This window comes from Urocitellus parryii, chromosome 4 (genome assembly GCF_045843805.1).
Source record: "Urocitellus parryii isolate mUroPar1 chromosome 4, mUroPar1.hap1, whole genome shotgun sequence".
NCBI lineage: Eukaryota > Metazoa > Chordata > Mammalia > Rodentia > Sciuridae > Urocitellus > Urocitellus parryii.
Window position 1 is genome coordinate 178,224,994 of NC_135534.1, and position 26,782 is coordinate 178,251,775.

The 26,782-nt window shown below is 42.5% G+C and overlaps 1 protein-coding gene across 1 annotated transcript; it reads left to right on the forward strand.

Annotated features, from left to right (window-relative positions):
- The first annotated feature begins 1,632 nt into the window (after positions 1–1,632).
- On the forward strand, positions 1,633–26,761 carry Anp32b (acidic nuclear phosphoprotein 32 family member B). The gene is made up of 7 exons (XM_026379974.2): positions 1,633–1,991; positions 12,682–12,831; positions 16,620–16,742; positions 21,420–21,609; positions 23,699–23,823; positions 24,828–24,897; positions 26,301–26,761. Exons 1-7 carry the CDS (start codon positions 1,938–1,940, stop codon positions 26,366–26,368), a joined length of 780 nt encoding a protein of 259 aa, XP_026235759.1. The 5' UTR covers positions 1,633–1,937; the 3' UTR covers positions 26,369–26,761.
- The last annotated feature ends 21 nt before the right edge of the window (positions 26,762–26,782 follow it).

A 26,782-nucleotide genomic window follows, 5' to 3' on the forward strand; every position in this document is an offset into this window, starting at 1 on the left:
CCATACCATCTCCCCACCCCCAGGTTTCTGTAGCACAGGACCTACCACAGTTCAAGGCTCCTTCAGCAACTCGCCCTTCCCTGTGAGAGGACACCTGCATGCAGTTTGGTATTGAAGGCTCTTTGTAACCATTCCCCCTATCCCATGCTATGACTCCAATCTAGATGGACTTCTGGTAGTGTGGTAGCCTTTGGAGCCAGACCCATGTGGGTCTGAACCCTAGCTCTACCTTTTGTTGGCACTCCCACTTGCCAGAATCTCAATTCATCTGTACAGTGATTAAAATAACACCTATTTCACAGAGCTGTCTGGGAGTTAAATGAAAAAGAATATACCAGGCCCTAAAAGCAGTTGGACAAGTGGGTTTTTTTTGTTTTTTGTTTTTTTTGGTAAAAGTTTCATTGTATAGCCCTGTGGTTCCCATAACCTATAGTTATAGACCCCTTGAAACACCATAAAGAGCACACCCTTCTCCAAGTTCCCTTCTCATAAGTATGCAACAGGAGCCAGCAAGCAAAAGACTGGAAAGTATTGGCCTTTTTCCATAATCCTTCCATAAATTTTTCTTTTGAATGTAAATTCATTCAGCATTTTAAAAACTGATATAATTGGTTTAAAACTAAGTTTGGGCTGTTTATTGCTATTAGGGCAAAATGGGAAAGGAGGAAGCTTTCCTAACTTTTTCTCCAATAAATTCGTTCTTAGTCTTTGGTGCCTCTCCTCTACACTAGAAATAAGGTATCTGTTTGGACACACTGTATTCACTTATTTTAAGCTGAACTTAACCTTATTCCCCAGTGATCGGCAAACTCTCACCCTGACCTGGTGTTCTAACTCGAGGGACCCTCTGATTCTGACCCTGTCACAGGCTGCTCGCCAGGCGTCACCCAAACCGAGACCATCAAGAATTCACGCACCTTATGGGTGCCCTAAGGAATGAAAGTCTGTGGAAAAACTGGCCCCATTAGAAATGCTAACTGTTCCTTCACTAGCTCATATTAAAATATTTAAAACAACCGAGGCAGCGTGCGTCTCCTGAACTTGGGGACGCTCGGTTATCCCGTGGCTCCGGCAAGCGGCCCCGCGGACTGGCACGGTCCCCCGAAAGCCGACTCCGCCCGGTGCCACGCGCCGCGACTGCGTTCCGACGCGGGTCCTCGATGGCACTCCCAACACCACTCCACCAAGGGGACGCGGGGTTCAGGCAGTTCTCCCCAGACGGCGCAGGCAGGGGGAACCCCAAAGTCCCTGCCCGGGGCTGTCTTCCCAGCTCGCGCCCCGCGGGCGTCGGGGGCTTCTACAGACGGACTTTTCCTCACGGTCTCCCAAAACCGCACAGCATCTTCCTCAGCCCTCTCCCGCACACGTCCCTGCGCAGGCCCGAGGCGTCCTCCGGCTAGGGGGCGAAGGGGCCAGGGGTCTCAGCTCTGCCGCGGGCGGGGAAGGTCTTACATCAGCCCGCCCACGTGCGGCCGCAGGGAGAGGGCGAGGAGGGAGGAAGCCGCTCGGCTCCCCGGCTGCGCCAGTCTCGGCCTCCGCCCCGCCCCGCCCTCCCGCCGCGCGCCTCCCCGCCAGTGCTTGGTGCAGCCGCGGCGGCCGAGCCGAGCGGCGCCGCGCGGGGCCGAGTGGAGCCGAGCAGCCGCCGCGCCGCGTCGCCGGTTTAAGCGCAGTGCGGGGCCGCGGCCGGGGGCGGCGGTAGTGAGGCCAACGCTGCGCTCCAGCCCCCTTTTCCCTCCATGGTTTCTCTCCGCTCCCGCGAGTAACTTGGCTCCGGGGGCTCCGCTCGCCCGCCCGCTCGCCCGCCGCACGGGACCGCGCTGCTGGCCGCTGCCGCGAGCAGACCCCCTCCGACGGCCCTTGCCGCGCAGGCCGGGACGCCTCTCCCCCCTCCGCCCCGCCGCGGAAAGTTAAGTTTGAAGAGGGGGGACGAGGGAAACATGGACATGAAGAGGAGGATCCACCTGGAGCTGAGGAACAGGACCCCAGCAGCTGTAAGCAGAACCACTTCGGGTGCCCGCGCCCCCCAATGACTTGCACGTAATGGTGGCCACCTGCGGGGCGCGGGCCGCGGGTTCGCCGGCCGCGGCGCGGGGAAGGGCGCAGCTCGCGGGCTCGGACGGGGAAGGCGGGCGGGCGCGGAGGGGGGAGCGAGCGCGCGGGCATTAACTCTTTGCCGCCCGCCGGGGAAGGCAGCGGGTGGGGAAAAGCAAACTTCGAGCTGCTCGCTCGCTCGTCCGCCCGGGTTCCCTCCCGGAGGGAGCGTGTGTGCGTGTGCCGGCGGCGAGGGAGGGAGCGGGGGTTGTGTAACGCTGGGAGCCATGTTTGCAGCCTCTGGAGATGCGCGGCCGGGCGGAGGCCGGGCCTGCCGAAGAGCCTCGTAGCCAGTCCCGGCTGGGGCCGCCGCGGGCCAGGCCGGCCTCCGGCGCGACCCGGCTGCTTGGGAGCGGCGCGGACGGGTCCGCGGGCCAGGCCTCGCGGGCTGCTCCCGCCGGGCAAAGGCAGGGCCGCAGGCGCGAAGGGGGCTCAGTTCCTTTGAAGGCGCGGAGCCCCCTCGGGCTCCGGGGGCCTGGGCGGGCGCGGCCTGGCGCTCGGAGCGGGGGAGGGGCAGGCGGAGGTGGCGCAACCGCCGCCCCTCCGGAGGCCAAGTTTGAAAAAAAGACGCGGTTCCCGCCATTTTTCAAGCCTAAAAATAAAACTTTCTTCCCCGTTTGCTTCACTCTCGGTACACCCACGGCCTCCTCTAGGCCGGTCTCCTCGGGCGGCGCTGACCACCGTCGTGGTGGCAGCTCCGCCCTCCCCCCGCGCCACGGGGTCGAAGCCCGCGGCCCCTGCCCCGGGAGGCTGGTCCCTCGGTGTGGGCGGGCGGCGGCTCCTCGCGCCAGCCCGGGCGCGCCACAGCGCCATGTTGGCGGGCGCCGTCTTCCTCCGCCGGTGAGCCGGCTCTGCCCGTCCGCCCGCCCTTGGCGCTGGCCGCGGGCCCCGGGGCTGAGTCCTCGGGCCGCCCCCCGCCCCGCTGCGGCTCGGTTCCCACTGGCGGGAGCCGCGCGCTCGGCGGCCGCCGACTCATCCCCTCGCGGGCGCGCTGCCGATCCCCTCCCCCTTCTTAAAAGGGCAACGGCGGCGGCCGCCACCACCCGCCCGGGGATCGGCGGCCTTCACCCCGCACGTGCTCGGTGCGGCCTATGCGGCCGGCCCCGCGCTACGCTCGTGCGGTACGGCGGCTCCGTGTGCGAGGCGGCCTCGGATTCCTGGATCCTCTCCGCCGAGTCGGCGCCGCCGACCCCTCGGCGGGTGAGTGGCGTTCTCTAGCCTAGGGGAGCCGTTGAGCCTGTGCCCGCCCCGGGCTGGCGGGCCGCGTCTCGCGCACGCAGGTGGCTGTGGTTAACAAGTGGCCGACTGGTGGGGATGGCCCGCCCGCGTGCTCGAGGCTTAGTAGCCTGCCCCGGGGCTGTGAGGTCACCGCCGCCTGGGTGCGAGCCCGGCGCCCCCGGGGTCACGGGAGTCGGGTTCCACCGGCACGCGGTCCTTCCGTCCAGCAGCAGACATTTTGTGACTGCCACGTGCTAGAGTAGTGAATGGTTGCACGTTCTCTGGCACAACGAGGAGAGGTGGGCGCCCTCCCTGAGGACTTAATTCCAGACTCTTCCATGCAAATTAATCCAATACAGACTAAGGAAATTTAGCCAAAGTTCCTGAAAGAAAAATACATGCATGGGTCTTCAGATGGCTTAAAAATCTGGAATTTAAATTCTTTGTTGGATGCTTAAATCTAGAGGCCCTTTCCTACTTGTATTCCCTTTGGGAACTAGAAGTGGCCTGTTCCCACTCTGTGGTGTTTTAATAGCCAAGGTGTATATATGTGTAGGTGCTGATTTTTTTTTTTTTCCATTTAAGCCTTAGTTCTTGCCCAAAATAGGCCTGAGCAATGTGACTATTTGGAAATTAAAAGGTCAGTTTGTGGGTCATACTATACACTTGGATTGCCCCAAAGCAACAAGTGGCTAGGGGATACTGCATAGGACAACACTGGCTTCCAGAGCCCACTGGTTAAGTATGTGACTACCCACAGTATACTAGAACCTGGGGAAACCAGTGTGAACAAGACAGGGAATCCCCTGCCCTCTGGAAGCATTAGACCCTGTGGGACACACTAGTTGCATTTGCACTTTGGCAGGTTCTTAGAGGGATTTTGTAGAAGAGCTTCTTCGGAGGCAGGTGAAATTTGAAGGTAGAGAGGAATTCCCTAGGAACTTTTTTTTTTTTTTTAAGTTTTGATGGATCTTTATTTTTATGTATGTATATATGCCGTGTTGAGAATTGAACCCAGTGTCTTACACATGCCAAGCAAGCTCTCCACTGTTGAGCCACAACTCCAGCCCTCCCAGGAACTCTTTACAGGAAGATTGAAACCAGTGGCAGTTAGGACAGCTAAAGACTTTTTAAGAGAAAATCTGTAGATTTTGAAGGATTTGGTGGGCGCTTGGTACTGGGGATTGAATCCAGTGGTTCTCTACCACTGACTTAATGTCTCCATCTCTTTTTGTTTTGAGATGGGGTTAAATTGATAAATTGCTAGGCAGTCCTAGAACTTGGAGTCCTTTTGCCTCGGCCTTATGAGAGAATGGCATTACAGGCATAAAGGAAAATTTTAAGGCACATAAGAGTTTTCACAAAGGCATTATCCTTTAGACAAATGAAAAGTTCCAAGATGACCCCTTTAAAATCAAATAGTCACCTCACTTGTGATGTACTAGAATACAGTTGGTATTGTCAGCTGTTAGGAAGTTGGGCTTGGCTTCTGGGTCCCTGCAGATTCTGGTCATTTGGAGAAATGTAAGATCCCACGCCCTGATGGAAGTATGGATAAGATGCTCTGAAATATAGGACACTGTGTTCCGTGGTTACTTTTAATGATTTCAAAGTCAAGTGAGATCTAAATGTTTGAGGAGGGTAAGTGGAGGGTTGATTATAAAACTCTCATGTTAAATCCAGGAGGACTGGAGGACTTTGTGTATGTGGCATTTTTGTTTTAATTTTGGGACTTGAAGAAGACCCAGGTAACACTTTCCTATGGTTTTTGTTTGTTTGTTTACCAAGAATGCATAAGATACTAAGTTCAGGTTATGCATTACTATGTCCCTATTTGTATTAGGGGAGCTCATAAAGAATAATGTAGTTAAATTTTTTCTAAGTCCCAAACATTTTATTTTTTGGTGCTGAGGACTAAATCTCTGGCCCATCCTCTAGGGAATGTTTTCTATAAAACATCACTTCATTAAGAGTAAATTGTTCAGACATAACTTTGCTATGTTCATGTATGAATATGCAACCAGTGTAACTCCCCATCATGTCCAACAGAAGAATGGGAAATTATACTCCATATATGTATAACACGTCAAAATACACTTCTGTTGTGTATTTTAAAAACAACAACAGATACATCATAGTGCTAGAAAATACATATATACCACAAAAATTGGTAGTAAGGTGAGAAGATACTGACGTGGAATAAATAGCAAGATGTGACCCTCATTTAGCTGTGTTCCACACTAAGGAATACCTATTCTATAAAAGAGGTTCTCTGTCCTTTTATTATGTGAACATGTTACTCATTTGTTATAAGCACCTATCAACCCTGCATCTCTGGGTCAGCTAGTCTTCATATTTGCTATTAAAATTTTTTTCAAAGTGAGAAAACCAAGTAGTTCCTTCCTGAGGTTAAAAAGTCTGTGCCCATGTGAAACAAATGGTGTGCCCATGTGAAACAAATGGTGTGCTGTGTGCTGGACTGTGACATGCCATAGGCTTCTGGCAAGTATTCTCTCTATTTAGTACTATTTGAGTTTGGGGGGGGGGGGATAGATTTCCCTTAGCTTGCATCTTCCTTTTTTGGCCCCGACATCTATTGTCTACTATGATGCTGTTTTGAGCTCCATCAGGTATTCTAATTGGTTGCATAGCAACTAATTAGATTTTTCCTTATGTAACCAATACATCTTTGTTGAAGAAAAATTAGATACAAATAAGCCAAAAGATAGTAGATATATAAGAAAAGGAAAAAAATTATACATACCTGTCCTACCATCTGTATTCATTTTGGTGTAGTCTACCAGAATGTTCAATTTTTTTTTTAATTTAGATCATATTATCAATGTATATACTGTCTTGTGGCCTCTTAAAAAGTTATTCACTGCATCATTTTTAAAAAATATCTATCACTATTTAATGATTCACAGCCTCCTTATTAATATCTCAGAAGATCAAAACTTAACTGTCCCCTTAAGTTGCTTGCAAGGGTTTCTTTTTCTACCAGATTGCTTTTTAGAATCCTTCTCTTTACACACAGAAGGATATGGTTGTTTCTTTCCCAGGTGCCAATAGTTCTACCATCTAAACATCAATGTAAATGTGCTGTATTGTCACTTTGAAAAATTTTATGAGGGTTATTGAGCCCAGGGACTCTTTTACCACAAAGCTTCATCCCCTTTAGTCATGGTCTCACTAAGTTCTTGAGGTTGGCCTTGAACTTTTGATCATCCTAGGGAGTCTATGCCCAGTCACTGTTATTACAGGCTTAATAACACTATACCACCCAGCTTGAAAACATTCTTTTAAAATAATAGGATAGAAAATTTGAATATTGGCTAACTCAGAAGGATGAAAATGGGTAAGGAATTCAGGATTTGCTTTTTCTTGCTACATTTTTGGATTATTTCATTTAACTGTAATGATCATGTATTTTGTAATTAGAGGAGATGATAACTCAATAGTATTTAATTTTTCCATATCTTCTTCCTTCTGTGACAGAATCAGGTTATAATTGGAGGCGATCACCCAACCAGTTAGTAAAATTAGTCTTTTTTTTTTTTTTTTTTTTCAGATAGTAGCTGGGGAAGTAGAAAGTGAGAGCAAGTTGGACAGGATGAAAGAGGAAAATGCCTATATGAGTTGGGTGATTGCTGCTACTAGGGAGGCTGAGGCAGGAGCACCCCAAGTTGGAGAACGCCTGGCAATTTAATGAGACCCTGTCTGACAATAATTTTTTTTAAAAAAAGGGACAAAAATATAGTTCATGGCAGAGCACTTGCCTAACATGCACAAGACCCTGGATTCAATCTCCAGAACTGCAAAAGCATTTTTAAATTTCTTGTGGTATCATGGATTGAACTCAGGAGTGCTCCACCAGTCAGGTAAGTCCCCAGCTCCTTTTTTAAATTTAAATTTTTTAGTTGTAGGTGGACATAATACCTTTATGTAGTGCTGAGGATCGAATCCAGGCCTCACACATGCGAGATGAGCATTCTATCACTGATCCACAACCCCAGACCTTATCCAGCTCTTTTTATGTTTTGACACAGTGGGGAGGGGGACTGGGGTTGTGGCTCAGTAGTAGAACCTCAGCACCGCATAGAAATGAATAAAATAAAGGTATTTTGACACAGGGTCTCACTAAGTTGCTGCAGCTAACCTCGAACGTGTGATCCTCCTGCCTCCGTCTCCCAAGTTGTTGGAATTACAGTTGTGCATCTTTGTGCCAACTGCAAAAATGATTTTTTATTACTAATAACTGTAGGAAACATAATTAAAGTAGTAAGGTTTGTTTTTAGTTTTTAATGTTTACTGTAAATTAGTGTTTGATTAAAAAGCAAGTTTAAATGGAGAGTAAGAAATAGGAGTAAATTTGGCCCTCAAATTAAACAGTCCTTTGAGAAGAATACCAGCTAAATGTCTTGGACCAAATAGCTCCCTAACTTGTATGCACAAGTGTACAAGTGTCTGCCCAAACATTCCTCCTTAAATAGTAGCCCTGAGAATTTGGAACACAGTAAGGAGAAAGATAGGGCCTTTCCCCGTGGATTAGAACTGATGGGGCGGGAAATTATATTCGTATTACCCTATCTTGTCTCCAGCAACCTCTTCCTTCCCTTGCAAGACAGTCTGAATCACTTTATACCCAAGAAAGAATGAGGGGAAGCTTAGTTACTCCTGTGATGACCCACTCAGAATCTGAGTTCGGTATAAAGATTATTTTAAATTGAAGACATAAGAAATTAAACAAATGCAAAAAGGAACCTACTTGGAGCTTACTTATCTGACTTCAAAGGAAACACTTCTAAGGAAATGACATAATTCTCTCTTTAGGGTGTCTTCTCCCTGGGTAAACTACCATAAAAACCCCTTTCAATGGTAGTTTGTGACTCTAAACTTTTTCTTATTTCCCTTTTGTTCTCTTAAGAATTCTATTTGCCTTTAGTGAAGAATCTTCTCATTCTTTAAAAAGGAGATTTCTCTCGCCTCCCTTTTGTCTCCTAGGTATATAAGCCCCTAATTCTCACCCACTTTGAGTTCTTCATCAGAGTATATGCATGTTTGAATGCATGTTGCACTCATAAGTAAGCTTTATTTTTATACATTTCTTGTGTCAGTTTAATTTACTGAATATAAGTATTCCCTCGACCATATATGCTGCTATATATGCTATATTCTCTGCTCCTAGAATGAGAGCAGAGCATGGTGGTTTTTTTTTTTTTTTTTTTTGCCAGTGTTCTGTCTAAAACTTTAGACAGATTCAAAGGCTGCTGATGGGGCTTTCAGACCTGTTATCTTTGAGCACAGCCCTAAATGAAGCCCTGCCGTGGTCTCTGCTTTATACAGCACTTCTTTTCTTCTCTGTGCTTATTCTCCAGTGTCTCATCATCTTACTGTGCCTCCTGAGCTCTGCTCTGGGAGAGGCACTTTTCTTTACATTCTTAGCCCCCCAGAAAGAGCCAAGGTATTTAGCCATATAACCTTTTGCCCTACTTATCTCAAATTCTGCAGGTGTGGTGGCGCACACCTGTAATCCTAGTGGCTTGGGAGGCTGAGGCTGGAGAATCATGCATTCAAAACCAGCCTCAGCAACAGCAAGGTACTAAGCAACTTAGTGAGTCCCTGTCTCTAAATAAAATACAAAATAGGGCTAGAGGTGTGACTCAGTGGTCCAGTGCCCCTGAATTCAATCCTCAGTACCAAATAAATAAATTCTGTTATTTGCTGCCGGTGGAGAAAGTTAGAGATCTCACTTGTGTATTCCCTGAACTTCACTCTCCCACTTTAACACTAACTTGTACATCTGCACTCATTTTGGCCTTCCCAGTTTCAAAGAGAGTATAAGCACAGCATCTCATTGTTAATGTGCATTTATTACTTATTTTTGGTGCTGGGGATTGAACCCAGGAGCACTTAACCACTGAACCATATCCCCAGCTCTTTTTTGTATTTTATTTAGAGACAGGGTATTGCTAAGTTGCCTGGTACCTCATTGTTGCTGAGGCCTGCTTTGAACTCACAATCCTCCTGCCTCAGCCTTCCAAACTGCTGGGATTACAGGGGTATGCCACTGCACCCAGCTAATGTTTGTCTCTTTGTTGTTTGTTTTCTTATTTGTAGCTGAACGATTTTTTATATCTATTGCCTATATAAAAACAAATTTTAGATGGACACAATACTTTATGCGGTGCTAAGGATCAAACCCAGTGCCTCACACTTGGTAGGCAAGCACTGTACCACTGAGCCACAACCTTAGCCCAGCCTATATTTTTTATGGAAGAGAATTTTGCAATTACTGTCTAAAGATGTGTTGATAAAAAGAACTCTTGATAACAGATACCCGAATGTTTATATTCTTTTACCTACTGATGGATTCTGAAGGGAAAAATCCCAAATAGCTAAAGAATTTTATGTCTTCAGTCAGAAGACAGAAGAATGCAAAAAGGCTAGGCATTATTTATAATAGAAAAAATGGGGAACGTGTTCAATAGTGAAGGTTGGAAGGTGATTTATGGTATATTCATACACAGATTTCTCCAGTAAAATATTTGCAGTTTTATTTTTGTGGTACTAGGGATTAAAACTAAGGCTCACACATGCTACCATCATAGAACTACATCACCTGCCCATTTGTTTTATGTTTAGGACAGGGTCTGGATAAGTTGCTGAAGCTGCCCTCAAACTTGTCTCAAGTTATATGATTCTGAATGCACGAAGACTAAAACAAATATATATGTGTATATATAATGGTGGCATTAATATATTGCTTTTGTGGGGGCCAATGCTGAGGGTGAAACTTGGGGCCTTGCACATGCAAAGCAGATGCCCCACACCTCTAGCCCACAATGACTTTTTAAAAAATTGTATTTTTGAATAGATTAATAGTTAATTGTTGAAATTATTACGGAAATGTCTTTTAGCTTTTTACTTTCCTATACTGTAGGCATTATTACTGAGATATCTTGTATGCATCTAAATAAAAATGTTCTATTTCACACATTTTATCATATTTTACATGTATTTTATACATTGCTTATCTCAGCATGTATTCTGAAAATGAGTCCCTTTATTGATGGGTATTTTAAGTGGTTTTCTAATTTTTTCATCCTTTTTTTCCCCCTTTATTTTTACCCAGTAACTTCTTATGCTATATTTTAGCCGTTTTGGGCTACTATAATAAATGACTTAGACTGGATAACTTGTAAATGATAGGAATTTTATTGCTTACAGTTCTGGATTCTGGGAAATTTAGGGTTTAGGTCCATGGGATTCATTGTAGAAAGGGCCTTTTAGCCAACACACTGGCACATGCTTGTAATCCCAGTGATTGAGGAAGCTGAGGCAGGAGGATCACAAGTTCAAAGCCAGCCTCAGAAGATTAGCGAACCCTATGCAACTTAGTGTGACTCTATCTCAAAATAATTAAAAGGGCTGGAGATGTGGCTCAGTGTTTAAGCGCCACTGGGTTCAGTCATAGTACCAAAAAAAAGCCCCACCTCTTAATATTATAACTGTGGGTATTTAGGTTTCAACATGAATTTTTGGTGAACACCAGAATTCAAACTACATTTATGTTATAAACTTTTCCAGGTGTTTGAAACTACTGCTTTAGCTTTGGGTAACACTTCTAACAGGGTCTCCCAAAGTTCCTGAGGGCAGATTCCAATTTGTTGATCCCTCTGTCTCATCCTCCAGTAGCAGGAATATATGCATGTGCCATCACACCTGGCTGCCCCCTTAATACATATAGATAGTACAAATAAAGTGAACAGAGGTCCCCGACATTCCACCCATTCCCTTTCCCTAAAGGTTATTTTCTGAGCATTTCTGTGCTAGGCTGTGACAGCTTCATGAGGTGTAGGTATTATCTCTATAGAAAACTAAGGCACAAAGAAGTTAAGTGACTTGCCCAGAGTCATACAGGTTCCAGGGGCAGAACCAGGATTTGACCCCAGGTATTTATCTCCAGAGCCCAGCTTTGGTCACAGTTGACCTTGAATTTTCAGGTGTCCTGATTCTTTGTCAGAAAACAGAAGAATGCAAAAGTATCTAAAGTGAAAGGAAGGAAAGGAAGAAGTAAAAATTACAATAGGCCTGTGTGTATCCTGAAACCAAGAATTCTGAAGAGGAAGTAGCCAGGGTAGTAAGTAAGTGGCCAGGCCTTTATGGTGATGTGGGAATTGCTGACTCTGAATCTGTTTCCTTTGTAAATGAGTGGAATGAAGTGCTTGTACAAAGAATAACAAAAGAGTAAGTACTCCATAATTGATAGCAATTAATAGAATAGAGTAGCAGTCTTAGATTTTGTATGGGAGGATAAAGATATTGTTCTTTGCTCCTGTTCTCTTTAGATTCTCAGCATCTCTTCCATGTGCATGCTTGTTTAATGCTATTGAACATAGTAGATTCATGCAAGAATGCCTTTGTGGGACAGTTAAAACTGTAATTTGCATCACTGTAAGTAGACCAAAGGGTGTTAAATAAAGTTGCAAGTTTCAGAGTCAGCCCTAAAGCAAGAATAGCAATGGGGATTATCAGAGTAAATCTACACAGACTATTGAATAATTAGTATTCAAATCATCAGCTATGATACCCTTAAATGGATTTGAATTCTGAGAAAAGGAGAATTTAAGGCCTGGAAAAGGGAATCTGCCCCAGAAAAATCTTCCTCACTTGTAACTCAGATGATATTTTTACTTGGAATTCAGGACTCTTCTACCTTGATGCCTTCCAGCACCGAGATAATGTTGGTAAAGATTAATAAGTCCAGAGTTGGAAGCATGCTAGTGAAGAAACCTTTAGACATAGCTTGTTAGTGATCTTGATAGAACAGTAAAGCCTCTCCTCTTTTCCTGTGGTTGAGTCAGGCCAAAAGGGAGAGAATGCCTCTGTACTTGGATAGACTTCCCACCACCTCCACCACTGAACACAGACTTGGGGAAAGGAGTTAGTGAGACATACTTTCTTCACTTAATTGAGAGCTGGAATTTCTATTTCTAAAAAATGGAGAGTAAATCATTAGACCATGGAATAACATTCCATCTTTGAACTTAGTAGTATATTACTTCTGATGATCTAAGGATTTTTCAGTTATTTATAACTGTGATCTTGGTCTAATAAAATGCTGCTCTAACATATGTGTTTTTGTTTTTGTTTTTTTGTATTGGGGATTGAACCAAGGGCACTTAATCACTGACACTGAACCACAAAGGCATGGTTTCATTAAGTTGCTTAGGGCCTCCCAAGTTGCTGAAATTACAGGCATATGTGGGTGTGTTTTTGAGGGGCATTTATTGTTGGAGTTTTTTGTTTGTTCTTTGTTATTTTCTATATGTTCTTGAAGGCTTGTCCCTCTCCTTTTGTCATTCACAGGTTCGAGAACTTGTCTTGGACAATTGCAAATCAAATGATGGAAAAATTGAGGGCTTAACTGCTGAATTTGTGAACTTGGAGTTCCTCAGTTTAATAAATGTAGGCTTGATTTCAGTTTCAAATCTCCCCAAGCTACCTAAATTGAAAAAGGTAAGTATTTTTTCTTTGATACAGGTAAGAGAGAACCAATTAGGAAGGGAAAAATGTATGATTTTTTGCCTTTAAGGAAGTGGTACAGCAGAAAGCACATGGCCTTTGGAACTGGGTATATATGGTGTTGGGTTCCAGCTCTGTCACTTCCTTGATGGGTGATCTTCTCCTGGTTCCTTTATCTCCCAGGCTGTTTCCTTAACTGGAATCTGGGATACCATTTGATCTTGCAGAATTGCAGTGATATTTGGAGGTGTTCTGTGTTGGATGTTTAATAAATAGTAGTTATAAGTATGCTCTGGTTAAAAGAACCACAGTGCCTCCCATTCTTGGTATTATATGTCTGTTGATTAAGGGTGAGCTTAAATAAAATTTACAGACTTTATAGTCCATGGTAATTCAAGCCATTATGTGATTCTTCATGACTAGCAAGTTTGAAGTGTGTTGATTGATAAGAATTACTTTCCTGTCCTAGTTGATGGCTCATTCATCATTTGTACTCTTATATTAATGCACTTGTCTACCCTCCTCCAGTTCTATCCCCTTATAAGCGCAGCAGCCGGCTTAGAAAGGGACAGCAGTTTGCTTAACACTTCCCACAGAAGTGGTTAGAGCCAAAATTAGATCCCATACCTCCTAATCTAGTACCCTTTCCATTAAAAGGAAAAGATGTATGGTTATGTAAAGTTTTGCAGAATTCACCACTGTTCCAGTATTCACTTTATTAGAGAACTTATGTTGAACTTTTATTTTAAACAAAAGAACACATATATGAAACTTTTTAGGAGGCTGGGGCAGGAGAATCAATCACAGGTTTGAAGCCAGCCTGAGCAACTTAGCATGACCCTATCTCAAGGTAAAAAAATAAAAAGGTCTGGGGATGTGGCTTAGTTGTGAAGCATCCCTAGGTTCAATTTCTAGCATTAAAAAGAAAAAGAAAAGAAATTTTATGATCATTTTTAGGTAAAGGACACATAGGCTATTTGGGTTGTCGTTAACTACATGAATTTAAAACACTAAAAGTGTGTGCCCCTTCCCCATCTTATTTTCTTTGCTTGTTAGATGTCAGGTAATACAAGTTTAGTCAGTCCTTGTGAGTTCTGCTGCAGAGATTCAAGTATAATCCTGTTGCATTTGCATTTGTCAGAGACACTGGAAACACAGCCTACTTAAACTTTTGTTTAGCATAACCTTGATGCTAGTAGATTGTTAGTGTGTTTTATATTCTGTTATGTTTTCTTGGCACCCTGCTAAGTTTTCCCGAATTACTATTACTGTGTATTGTCAGGTATATTTAGAAAGTCAGCCTCCCAGTAATTATTAAATCTTTCTGAGATTTTTAAATATCAGTTACTTGTGGACGATGAGTGGGACTCTTACTTAAAGGCAGTTTGAATGTCCTCATAGCTAGTAGTGGTTCTAGAGCACAGACTGTTATAACAAGAAAAAGCACTAAGAAAAATAAGTCACAAATTTCTTAGCATATTCAAAATAAATATGCTAATAAATGCTGTGGTAGATCGCCTTGTTACCCTAGTTCGTAAGATGTTCATGTTGGAAAGATGTGTGACTATTACCTGAATGTAATATTTTGACCACATGTCCTAAACACACACCAAGACAAGTGATCTCAGTTTGTATTTTGCTTTTTAAAAAATCAATAAAGCTAACAATAGTATTATAGACATGCGTGTGTGTGTGTTTGTGTGTGAGAGAGAGATACATACATACATACATACTAGGGATAGAACTTGGGGCCTCATGCATGTTAGGCAAGTGCTCTTTGTTGAGGTACATCTTCAACCTTTTTTTGAATTTTGAGACAGGGTCTCTTAACTTACCTAGGCTCACCTTGACTTGCAGTCCTTCTGCCTCAACTCTCTTAAATAGCTGGAATATCAGGCATGTGTCACTATGCCCAGCTAGACTGATATTTTAAATCCTAGACCATGGCTAGATTTTTAAAAAATTTCTCTATTTTTGCATCATGTAGTATATTCCATTGCATACCAAAGACTTCGTTACATGAAGTTTTTCATACATAGCACGTGGAGTACAATAGCTTAATGGGGAGGGCATAGATTCTTAGGAAGCTAGCCTACCTGACTTTCAATCATGGGCCCACCATTGTAATAGCTGTGTGATTTTTATTAAGGCCAGTTACATTTTTGTGGTTAATTTTACCTATCTGTAAGTGGGAGTAATAATTCTACCTACCCCTTAGGGTTGTTGAGATCAAATGAAGTTAATCTGTGTTTAGTGCTTTGAACAGTGCTTGGCACCTGTGTGTACTATGTATGGGAAATAGAGAATTGGAACTAGCTTTGTGCCTGAGTTTTTTTTCATCTGTAAGAGGAAGAGCTTGGATGATGTTCTCCACAGTACCTTCCAGGCTCCAGTTACTTGTACTCTAAGACGCTAATCCTCCTTGGTGAATTCTTACTCCTTCATGGGCACGCCATTTGCATGTGATGCTTGACCTGCAGCTAAGAAATTAGAGTAGGTTCTTGTAAAGGCAGTGCCAGGGTTATGCAAGGTTATGCAAGAATTGGCCTTAAGGGAGCTGGTTTCATAAACTCAGGCTTTTTCACTTTTCTGCCTTTCTTTCTCTTCTTGGTGCTGGGAATTGAACCTAGGGCCTCAAGCTTGGTAAACACACACTATACCACTGAGCTCTACCCCAGGCCCCTGCCTCACTCTTTCCTAATGTTTTTGGAGCTTCTTTTTTTTTTTTTTTTTTTTTTCCTTTTGCTGTGCTGGCAGTTGAGTGGCTGAGCTATATCCCTAGCTTTTTGAGACAGTGTCTTTGTTAAATTGCTGCTGGCCTCAAACTTACCATCCTCCTGCCTCAGTCTCCAGAGTAGCTGAGTTTATAGGTATGGGCCCATTTTGGGGGCCTGTCCCAGTGTCTTCCACAATGTGGTTAGTATTGTCTAGAACCAGGTTGTTTCAAATAGGCATTGCAAACTTTCCTTGGCACACAAATAAACTGCTCAGAATGCATGGAACATTTACCCTTCCTGCTGGCAGGTATAGAGTATTACAACTTATAGAATTCTAATTATTTTGATCCGTTTTTTATGCTAGAGCATGTATTCATTGATGTTGGAGGTTAATTCTTAAGCAAACTGTTATTAGTAGTTTATGAAGAAACACAGCATTTCTCACCTTGTCTTGTTACCTACCTCAACACCAAATGTTGCTGGGATCTGGGAACTACTTATTTGGATTTAAACAAGATAAACATATGCCTTAAAGAAATAAGGGTTGGTGGTTCTTGATGAGCCAGGTGCAGTGTCATGCACCTGTAACCCCAACTACTCAGGAAGTTGAGGCAGATGAATTGCAAGTTTGAGGTCAATCTCAGCAATTTTAAGAGGTCTGGAGATGTAGCTTAGTGCTTACCTAGCATGTGCAAGGCCCTGGGTTCAACCTCCAGTACCACACTGCTCAATACCCTCCCCCCCAAAACATTAATAATGTGGGGGTTTTTTGGTTGCTGTTTGGTTTGCTGCTGCTATTGTTTTTTTGTTTTTGTACCAGGGATTGAAACCAAGGGTGCTCAACCACTGAGCCACATCCCCACCCCTTTTTACTTTTTATTTTGAGACAGGGTCTCACTAAGTTGCCCAGGGCCTTGCTAAGTTGCTGAGGCTGGCTTTGAACTTGCAGTCTTCCTGTCTTAGCCTCCTGAGCCGTTGGGATTACAGGCATGTGGTACCATGCCTGCCTATGATACGTGTTTCTTGATGTGTACTTGTGTGTATTGTTTGCAATTTCTTTTGCAGCTTGAGCTCAGTGACAATAGAATCTATGGAGGTCTGGATATGTTAGCAGAAAAACTTCCAAATCTCACACATCTAAATTTAAGTGGAAATAAACTGAAAGACATCAGCACCTTGGAACCTTTGGTAAGTAATTGAGAATTTTAAAACTGGGAATTACTAGTCATTTTCATTTTCATATTTATAGTGGGAGGGAATGATTGGGAAGAATAATTGATCAATAAATCAATAAATTGATGGCCTTTTACTTTCTGTAGGATCCCAGTTTTAAAGATCAGAGCCTAATTGAGTGTATCCTATGTGTTGTATTTTTTTATTTTTGTCCTTTTAAAAAATCATACTTAGAAACCTCAGACATGTTTCTTAATATTTTCCCCAGAGACTGGCCAAGTTATTCTAGGCTTATTATACTAGAATATCCAGTGGCAAAGTTTTGCATGGAAACCCTGAAGTTTTCCTTATTATTACAGATGGGGATTAAGTTATGGAAAGCTAAATTTAAGTGCCACTGGGGTTATAGAATTGCTGTGTGACCTTAGGCAAATGGCTTTTCTCTGGTCCCACTTTCCTCATTGATGAAGCAGGGAAGACAATATACCTGCCTTCCCTAGAGGGGATGGAAGGATAAAGTCCGGAAATGTGTTTATTTCATTTTGTTGTTGTGGTGGCTCGGTTATTTTGTGCCCAGCCAGACTGCGGCAGAAAACTATCTAGTTGCAAACTCAGTCTGAGTGGAGGTTGTGATGGGCAAAAAAGAGCTGCTGGAGGCAGGGTTAACGCCCGTGAGGGGCAGCCCCATAGTGGGCTGTGCCAGCAGATCAGAGCTATCTTTTAGGATCCAGAAGAACAGAAGCCAGGAGAATAAGACATTGTCTCTTTATTTGTTCTGATAGCATGATATTTTTAAATATGTGAATTTCACATAATTTGTGAAGAATACTCTGGATAATTCAGGGGAAGACAGTTAAATTGTGGCTTCTTTTAATGAAGAGGATTTACTGCCACAGTTAGAGGGTCTTTTCCCTCCCAGTCAATAATTAAGACTCTGCTACAGTACAGATTTAATTACCTTTTACCAAGTCTCTTTATTTTTACATTTCATTACATAGGATGTATTTAAGAGCTTATATTTCTCATAAATGTTGAAAGCCTATTTCTCACCCTCGTTCTGCAGATTTTGCCCCTTTTTTTGTTACAGATATATCCAGATACTCTCGCTCTCGTTTCTACTAGTTTTTATTTTTCCCCTCCAAACCAACCCCCGTTGTTAAGCAGTAGTATAATGAATTTCGATGTATCCAAGGACATTCACATTTGCCCATCAAATCATGGTGTAACTCAGAAGTAGGAATGTCCTTTAGAGATGAGGAAACTGAGTTAGAGAGATTAAGTAGTTGCTAAGGGTAAATGGCAGAGGCATGATTCAAATCCAGGTTCACTGGACTTGCCACTGCCCTTGGCACCTGCTTCTCTTTCTACCTAAGTTTATTTCATAGCCAGCTGAGTTGAGAATTCTGACAGGAACACTAAATTAAATGCAACACCACCCCCTCCGTGAGATTGGCTACCCTAAGCTTTTTTGGCTATTGATTAATGACAGACTTCTCAATTCTGGCTCACTATGAGTATAGGAAGAGCCTCCTCATCCCCTTTTCAGCAGAGTACTAGGCAGTACCTTCCATGCTAGATGACTGGCTACTGCCTAATTCTCATGGCAACCTGAGTCCTCTTTGATTATCAGTGTTTGTGTCAGTGTTCCAGCACACAGATGCAGAGCGGAAGCAAATATTGTGTGGGAGTTATTTGCTTGAGTGTTCTGATCTGGTCTGGAATGTATGAGAGCTTTGTGAAAGTGGCTATGATAGTTTCAATCCCCCAGGACAGTGAAGGAAGAGAAAGATCTGCTATGCCCGCACCATGCACTATACTGGGTATGCATGTATTAGTAATTGGTAAAAAAAAAAAAAAAAAAAAAAAACACTTTTAAAATAGGTAAAAATAGCATGGCTCTTGTTTTACATTGAGGAAGCTAAGTCTTGGGTGAGGCTGAATTTTTTGTCCAGAGTCACATGCTCTAAGGCAGAGCCACAGTGTTCCATACCAGGACTATTTGGAAAAACTGAGCTCCCACTGTTCTTACTATACTTGGTATTCAGATTCTTGGGGGTGCTAGGTTGATCTCCTGAGGTTCTAATTTGTAAGAAAGCAAATCTGTGGAAAAGGCAAAGGGGGGATATGTTGGGTTCATTTGACTTCTGCAAGTGTTCTTCAGTGGGAAAAACACCATCCTCATCCTCATTAACCACATACATTGTGAACACTACGTTGAGCCCAGTTCTTACAGTCAATGAAATGATTGTGAATGCCTCTGCTTGCTACAGGGACATTAATCGAGAGACAAAGAAGGCATCAATTCAAACGTCCTTGGACACCTTTTTTAAGAGACCTGGGCCATCCAAACCATCCCCCAAAGCCCTTCTAAATTCTAAGAAGGCAAGCAAAATTATTGTTAATAAAATGTTTACTGTTTATTATGGCTAGCCTGTTAGCTTAGGTCAAATTTCTAGTATCATAGAGTTGTGAATTTTTTTTAGCAGTAATTACACATTACATTGGGATCCTAATAATTTGTGTGTTTTTTGCGTGTTGGGCCTCAAAGCACAATTTTGCTACTTTAAACAATTCTAGCTAGAGTACTAGAGTTATTTGGTATTTATTGTTGTTTACTTGCTTTCATTGCATTTTTCTAGCATACTTTTTGGCATGTCCAGAGTATTTGATGACAGGTGCTTTGCCAGGAGTAGCCAAAAATCTTGGAAACAAGAGCCTTTAGTGGCCCTGTGAATGAAGTAGTCAACAAAACTCTAGCTTGAACATTGCAAGAGCATTAGATAAATATCAGAGGATGTATTGTATGTTTTTTTTTTTATGCACGCATTCCTAGGAAATAATTTTGAGATGTAAATGGCTCATTCCTTTAAAGAATTTTTAGAATAAACCTCTTTGGGGGAGCTATTTATTTATAGTTGTGTCTTAGCTGATGTAGAGTCAGACTGGGAGAAGTGAAAGCTGGTATATGTTGGTTATTTGTCTGGGGGGCATTGCAGCAGTTTAAGATAGCAGGGCTGGCTTATATAAGCACATTATTTGATCCACAAACTCTGAAATTGTTGTACATTTGTGTTTGAGGGGTACACCACTTGCCCATGGCTGTAACCCTGCTCTGTAAAGTCCTCCCTGGCTTAAGGCTTCTTAAGGCTGCTCTGAGAGTAAGCCCAGCATGGGAGTGTCTTCCTAATCAGGGACATGAAAGTCCTTGGTGTTCAGGTCAGTAGCTCTATCCTCTCAGGGGCTGGACAATCAGTACAGGAGGCTTTGTGGACCACATAGTCCCTGTCAGACTGCTCACCTCTGCCATTGTAGCACAGAAGGAACCAGGCATATTACTTGAATAAATGTGGCTACGTTCCAAGGAAACTTTATTTTACAAAAACAGGTGGTGAGCCAGAATTGGCTAGTGATCTGTGGTTTGCTAACCCCTGCTCTAAAGCGGATTTTCAAATTATTTTATATCTCCCCAGAAATTGCAAGGATTCCTCAAATCCTGAAAACAAGTTTTTGTTTTGTCTGCATTTCTTCCCAGGTCCTTGTGAATGTTGCACTAGCTTTCCAAGTAAAGCATCAATGCCTTTTAATATCAACTTTTTAAGAGCTTATTTCATGCAGATGCCCTCTTAATGTTTGTTTAGGGTTTTTTAGTATAAATTTCTTAGAAAATACCAAGTCTTTTCTTTTGACTTAGAACGTTAAAAGTTGATATTTGTGAAACTAATGTACTCCAGGCTTATTGCCCTGTTCTGAAAGCACGAAACTGGGTACTGCAATATATTTTTGTGTTTGCTTTTTATTTACAGCTCCCTCTTCTCTCACTTAGGAGGGTTTGCTGTCACTTCCTGTTGCTGTCTCCTGACTTACCTGTAAATAGTACCTCTGCCTTCAATTTCTTAATTCACTCTTAATTGAAATTTAACAGACCTGGGATTGAAATACTTGTGCACTGTTACAATATAACAAATGAAGATTCCGTAAAATGCATGGGCTATTTTTCTTACCCACTTTGGCTACTCAGAAAAACTATGGACCAAGTTTTAGATCTTAGCTGTTTTAGATATATGAAATGGATGGTTTCAAAAACGTAAAGTACTGTAACAAAATTCAAGGTATGGCAAAATCAAGAATTTTACATCAGAAAAGTCTGGTTATCATGTCAATCTTTTCTCCAAAACTTTAAAAAGAAGAAAGGTGTAATATGTCTCTGTATTTCTGAAACTTGAACTCTTGAGTCGCCTTCCTCCCCAACCTTCCCCCGTTTATTAACTCTTGTCTTCCCTGAAAATTCTGCATTGCTAAACCTCATACTTTATTATATTCTGTCCCCAAGTAGAATTTTAAGCACCTTGAGATCGAGGATTTTTATCTCATAAATCTTTGAATGTTTCCCTGTGTTAAGGTTTGAACTAAGTTTATTAGACTCCGATTGTTTCATGCTATGAAAATATCTGTTTTTAAAACTTACTTCAAATTTATATTTCTTTAGACTAAATGCTGAAAAAGACAGAGTTCTGAGAGAATGGTTATAGGAAAGGGGGGACTGAGCCTAGTATACTAATATAAAGGTGGCGTGGGGCTTGATAATTTTTTTTCTTATGTAGAAGACTGAGTGGGTAGCAGCCGATTGAGAGACTAGAATTTTACCTCTTCAGGTGAAGTTTAGGAGTTGTGTTCTTTGATCCTTTCCTTCAGAAAAAGTTGGATTGTCTGAAGAGCCTGGATCTATTTAACTGTGAAGTCACTAATCTGAATGATTACCGAGAGAGTGTGTTCAGGCTCCTGCCCCAGCTGACCTACCTGGATGGCTATGATCGAGAAGACGGGGAAGCCCCCGACTCAGATGCAGAGGTGGATGGTGTGGATGAAGAGGAGGAGGATGAAGGTGAGTGGGCTCTACATCTGGTGACCTCAACTTATCTGTAGGGGCTGGCATTTGGTGGGTACTCTGTACCTGTATTTTATAGCCCAAATAAAAATAAAATAACTTTCTTGCCTTTGATGCCGACTGGAGTTTAAGAAGGTAATGATTTTAATGTACCTGTGGTAAATTCCCATTTCTACTAATAAGGAAAATAATCTGTGTTCACAATGTAGAGTTAAAACATACTTTTCAATATTTTTGGCATCAGAGTTTTTGCATTCCAGGTATCTTTTAAGAATCTTATTATATATTCTACCCAAAATATCCCTCCTGATTTGCTTGTGTTTTCCTTGCACTCTGACTTGTACACTTAGAGGAGTAAAAGATTTTACTCTCAGGAGTAAAAGATTTCTCACCTTCAGGTGGTAGAGGTATTTGTTTTTACACCAGTCAGCATGAAGAAAATTTGGTGTCAGAATTCTGATGTTTCTGAGTTTATGCTATTATATTGTAAACATTTTTTAAAAATGTCTTTAAAAGTTACAGGACAGCTGGGTGCAGTGGCACTTTGTCTGTAACCCCAGTGGCTTGGTAAGCTGAGGCAGGAGGATCGCAAGTTCAAAGCCAGCCTCAGTAACAGACCCTGTTTCAAAATTTAAAAAAAAAAAAAAATGAAAAGGGCTGGGGGTGTGGCTCAGAGGTTAAGCTCCCCAGGGTTCAATCCCCAGTAACCCTAATTCACAAGACAGAATAGTTAATAAAATGGAGGAGGAGGAAAAACATCAGACAGCTTTGGGTACAAGTTTGGCATAGGATCTGGAATCATTTTTATAGTTTCGTTTTATAACAGATTGAGATAAGCAAAAGTTAATGGCATACAAGGTGGTAAATGGACAAAGAGTAGGACATTTTGCTTAGTTTCAAATATTTATGTCCTTTCACAGCAGGTTTCCTAAAAACATTGGTTTTTTCTTGTTATCTAAGTTCACCTTGAACTGGTGGGTCAATCATACTTGCAGGTGCTTGTAAAGAAAACTAGGCAAGTGGAGGGTAGTTCATCAGAGCAAAGATCAGTCAGGCTACAAATTTCAAAGATGCTGGTAGGGAACTGAGGACTGAACTCCCAGCCTCAAGCATGCTTATAATAAGGATGTGCTCTACCACTGAGCTGTATCCCCTGCCAGGCAGAAAATATTGAGTACTTATAAGTGAGGTATGATGGAGAAGCACCACTGAGAGCCTGTAGCCTGGGGTTTGGAGGTCTCCTCCTGGCAGAAGTGATGGAACTGAGACTTGGGGGCTGGTCAGAGCCGGGCAAGCAGGGAAGAAAGGGCAGAGCCTGCAGGAGGCAGGGAGCATGTGAGCTCTGGGACCCCGAAGACGGGAGCTGCTATTGAATTAGAGGTCAGCACTGGTGTGGAGGTACAGGTAACCAGGTTACCTTGTAACCAGAGGATAGGACAGGAGGTGGTTCCTGATTGGAGAAGGTGGCTCTAAGGTATCATTACCCAAGAGATTGCTTTTTAAAACAAAAAAACTTTATGGTAGGAAATTGCAGGTCATCAGGTGGACATGGTAATACACACCTATCCCAGCTACGTGGGAGGCTGGGGCAGGAGGATCACATGTTTGAGGCCATCCTGGGCTACTTAGCAAGCTCCTGTTTCCAAAAGGGTTAGGATGTAGCTTAATGGTAGAACATCCTTGCATTCAATCTCTCATTAACAAAGGTACAATAACATTAAGACAAATCCCTGTGTTCCTAACACTCAGCTTTAGCAATGATTGGTTGTATCTTCTCTTATAAACACATACCCCTACCCATGTTCCCCTCCTGTGTTTTATAGCAAATCCTAGTTGTATTGTTTCATCAGTAAGAGTTGTATACATCAGTTTACCAGGACTTTTGAGCCTTTTGACTTGAAACAAAAGGCTGAGCTATAGCACCTGGTGGACAGATGGTGGCTGCAAGCCTTTTCTAACATTGGACAGTGGACAAGTGCTTGGTTGCACTGGCATCCTGTGGGCCACCCTGTGGTGCCCATGTGTCTATAGGAGCCCCCATGGAGCAGCAAGGTATCTTATTAACGCCATTTTGGACTGTTTTCAGAAGGAGAAGATGAAGAAGATGAGGAGGATGAGGATGGTGAGGAGGAAGAGTTTGATGAAGAAGAAGATGAAGATGAAGACGAAGATGTAGAGGGGGAAGAAGATGAAGATGAAGTCAGCGGGGAGGTTAGTCCATGCATCTGTTTCCTGCCCTGCTTCACTTTGTTCTGAAGGCAAAGGTGGGGTTAAGAAGAAAGACTAGGAAAAGGCCTCCTGCGTAAACAAATAATGTGACCAATTCAGCTCTTGTCCCACTTTAAATACTAAATGCAGTGCCTACTAATTGCTAATTAGGCATGGTGCTTGACCCTGCGGGGTAAATTTTGGCCCTTTGACTAGAAGAAGGAACGGGTTGAGTTCCAGCAGAATGGAAAGATGAAACACTGAGAATTGATAGTATGTGGGCTCCTTTGTTGTATTGATGGAAGTATATGTTTACCAAGTCCAAACATCTTAAATTTGGTTTAATTAAGTAAATATATTGCATGCCTACTGTGGTAAAAAGAGCCGAGTTAAATAGAACTGTGGTCCCGCCCTAAAAGAGCAGGTGGTCTCGTTTATAGGACAGTAATACAGTGTCCTGAGGACTCTGTAGAAGGACAGGACAAAAGAGTGGCTTAGCTTTGACCCTCAAGGAAGTTTGAAAATAGGCAGAAAACATGAGTTTTCATCAGTCAGCATGCTGTTGTGAAAGTAAAGCATTTCTGTGAAGTCCTAGATTTATGATGACTTAAGAACTTGAAGCAAGCGCTGTGTGAGAATGAGAGTGTTAGTGGCACGACACATGCAGCTCCGTGGGGCGGAGTACTTGCCCACCATGTGAGGCTCTGCTCTCATCCCTAGCACAAAACCTGCTTTGAAACTCAAAATTTTAAAACCATTTCTTGAATTTTCTGTTTTAAGTTACATACTAACGAAAGCATCTCTGACAAATAAACTGCTTATTTTTGACTACTAATTATTTTTTAAGAAAAATATTTTAAATTAAACTCATTTAAGTAAAACCAGATCTCAGTACAGCAGAGTAGATAAAAATAACATTATGGTTTTCTCTGTGACGTATTGTTGTGTTTATTTGCAAAGTCTCGTCAGTTTGTCAATCTAATGTCATATTGTTTACCATGCTTTAGGAAGAAGAATTTGGGCATGATGGAGAAGTAGATGAAGATGAAGAAGACGAGGATGAGGATGAGGATGAAGGTGGGTCTGAGGCATGCATTTTGGTCCTCAACTAAAAATTAGATGAAAACATGCTTTTAAATGTTTTTAGGCACCATTATTTGGCTTACTGCTGCTAAGCATAAGATTTTTCTGTGATAGGAGTTCTTTCATTAAAAAAGGATTATTCATAATTGGATCATAATTTTTCAAGATGTATAAATAGCCACCTTTCCAGTTTTGTCAGTTTTCCTCCTTTTCCCTCAACCAATATGAATGAAGTGGCTATTACTTATTTAGTACTGATTGAAAGTACTGGTTCTCAGCCAGACACAGTGGTGCACACCTGTAATTCCAGATACTTGAGACTGAGTTAGGAAAATGACAAGTTCAAGGCCACCCTCAGCAATTGGTTAAAAGGTCAAGGTTTTTTGAAAAGTAGGGATCACACTCAGCTACAGAAGCATCCCTGGCTTTAGTCCCTAGTACTGCAGAGAGAAAGAGGAGAGGAAGGAACAGTGCAGATCCTTTTGCAATTGAGGTCTCAGCCAGGCTGTTGATGTGCTTTCCGTTTGTTCAGTCTTGCTCAGCACCTGCCCTGTGCCGAGCATTGGCATGCTGAATATGACATTGGGTAGGACGTGCTCACTGCCTTCAAGGAACTTTTGGGGACATGATTTAAATAGATTTAGTTAATTTCATTAAAATAGTCATGAGTTTTTATTTTAATTTGCTGTCGTTAGTCTTATGCAAGTTCCATGCTGGAGTACCTTCTATGGTATCTTATTTAATTCTCAGAATGACACATTCATGTCAATATTATTGCCCCTCTTATAAAAAGGAAACAGGCTTAAGAGGTTAAGTTTTTTGTCCAGGGTTGCTTATAAATGAGCATGTCTGAAAAACAGGCTTGCTAACTCCTGAGTCTTTGCTATGCATATTAATAATTTTTAGATTATTAGAACCAAGAAATTAAGAAAAATGAGAAATATTTGAGCTGGGTGTGGTGGTGCACTCCTGTAATCCCAGTGACTTGGAAGAAGAAGGCAAGAGAATGTCAAGTTCAAGGATAACCTGGGCAATTTGGTGAGGCCTTGTCCCAAAATAAAATATAAATGGCTGGAAATGTAGCTCAGTGGACGAGCACCCCTGGGTTCAGTCTCCAGAACTGGAAGGAAAAAAAATATAGAAATAACTTGGAAAAAAACAAAGTTGAAAAAACTTAGGTTAGCTTTGCTGTGTGGATAGAGGTGCTGCTGCATTTTGCCCATCTTGGTTCTGTGGTCTACAAATTTCCTTTTAATTAATGTCTCTTAATCAATAACCTGTTAGTCTGGTCCAATTTACATCTTTCTTAGTCTTACAACAACAAATTGCCTCCATTAGCAATATCCTAGGCAAATGCCTTTCCACTGGTCTGAAAGTCACTTTTTATTATTGTACAGAGGAGGAAGAAAGCGGGAAAGGTGAAAAGAGGAAGAGAGAAACAGATGATGAAGGAGAAGATGATTAAGACCCCAGATACACTGCAAAACAGAACTGTTCAGTATTGGTTGGACTGCTCATGGATTTGATAGCTGTTTAAAAAAGAAAAAAAAAAGGTAGCTGTGATACAAACCCCAGGACGCCCACCCACCCAAAGAGCCAAAGAATAGTTCCTGTGACATTCCGCCTTCCTCCTTTTAGTCCCTCTTGGTAATCCACCACCAAGCTTGGGGACTTTGCCCCAACAAAATTGTAAGCATTGTTAGGTTTTTTGTGTAAGACTCTTGCTGTAGCATGGATAGCTGTGATTGGTGAGTCAACTGTCCGTGGCTACCAGTCACACTGAGATTGTAACAGCATTTTTACTTTCTGTACAACAAAAAAAGCTTTGTAAATAAAATCTTAACATTTTGGGTCTGTTTTTCTATGCTCTTCATTTTAA

What these genes read in the sequence shown, in the direction of transcription:
- Anp32b (XM_026379974.2), top strand. Translation starts at nt 1,938, where the DNA reads ATGGACATGAAGAGGAGGATCCACCTGGAGCTGAGGAACAGGACCCCA. An exon ending in TCAGCACCTTGGAACCTTTG is followed by an intron (nt 16,743 to 21,419) that starts GTAAGTAATTGA and finishes CCTTTCCTTCAG; the next exon opens with AAAAAGTTGGATTGTCTGAA. An exon ending in AAGATGAAGTCAGCGGGGAG is followed by an intron (nt 23,824 to 24,827) that starts GTTAGTCCATGC and finishes ACCATGCTTTAG; the next exon opens with GAAGAAGAATTTGGGCATGA.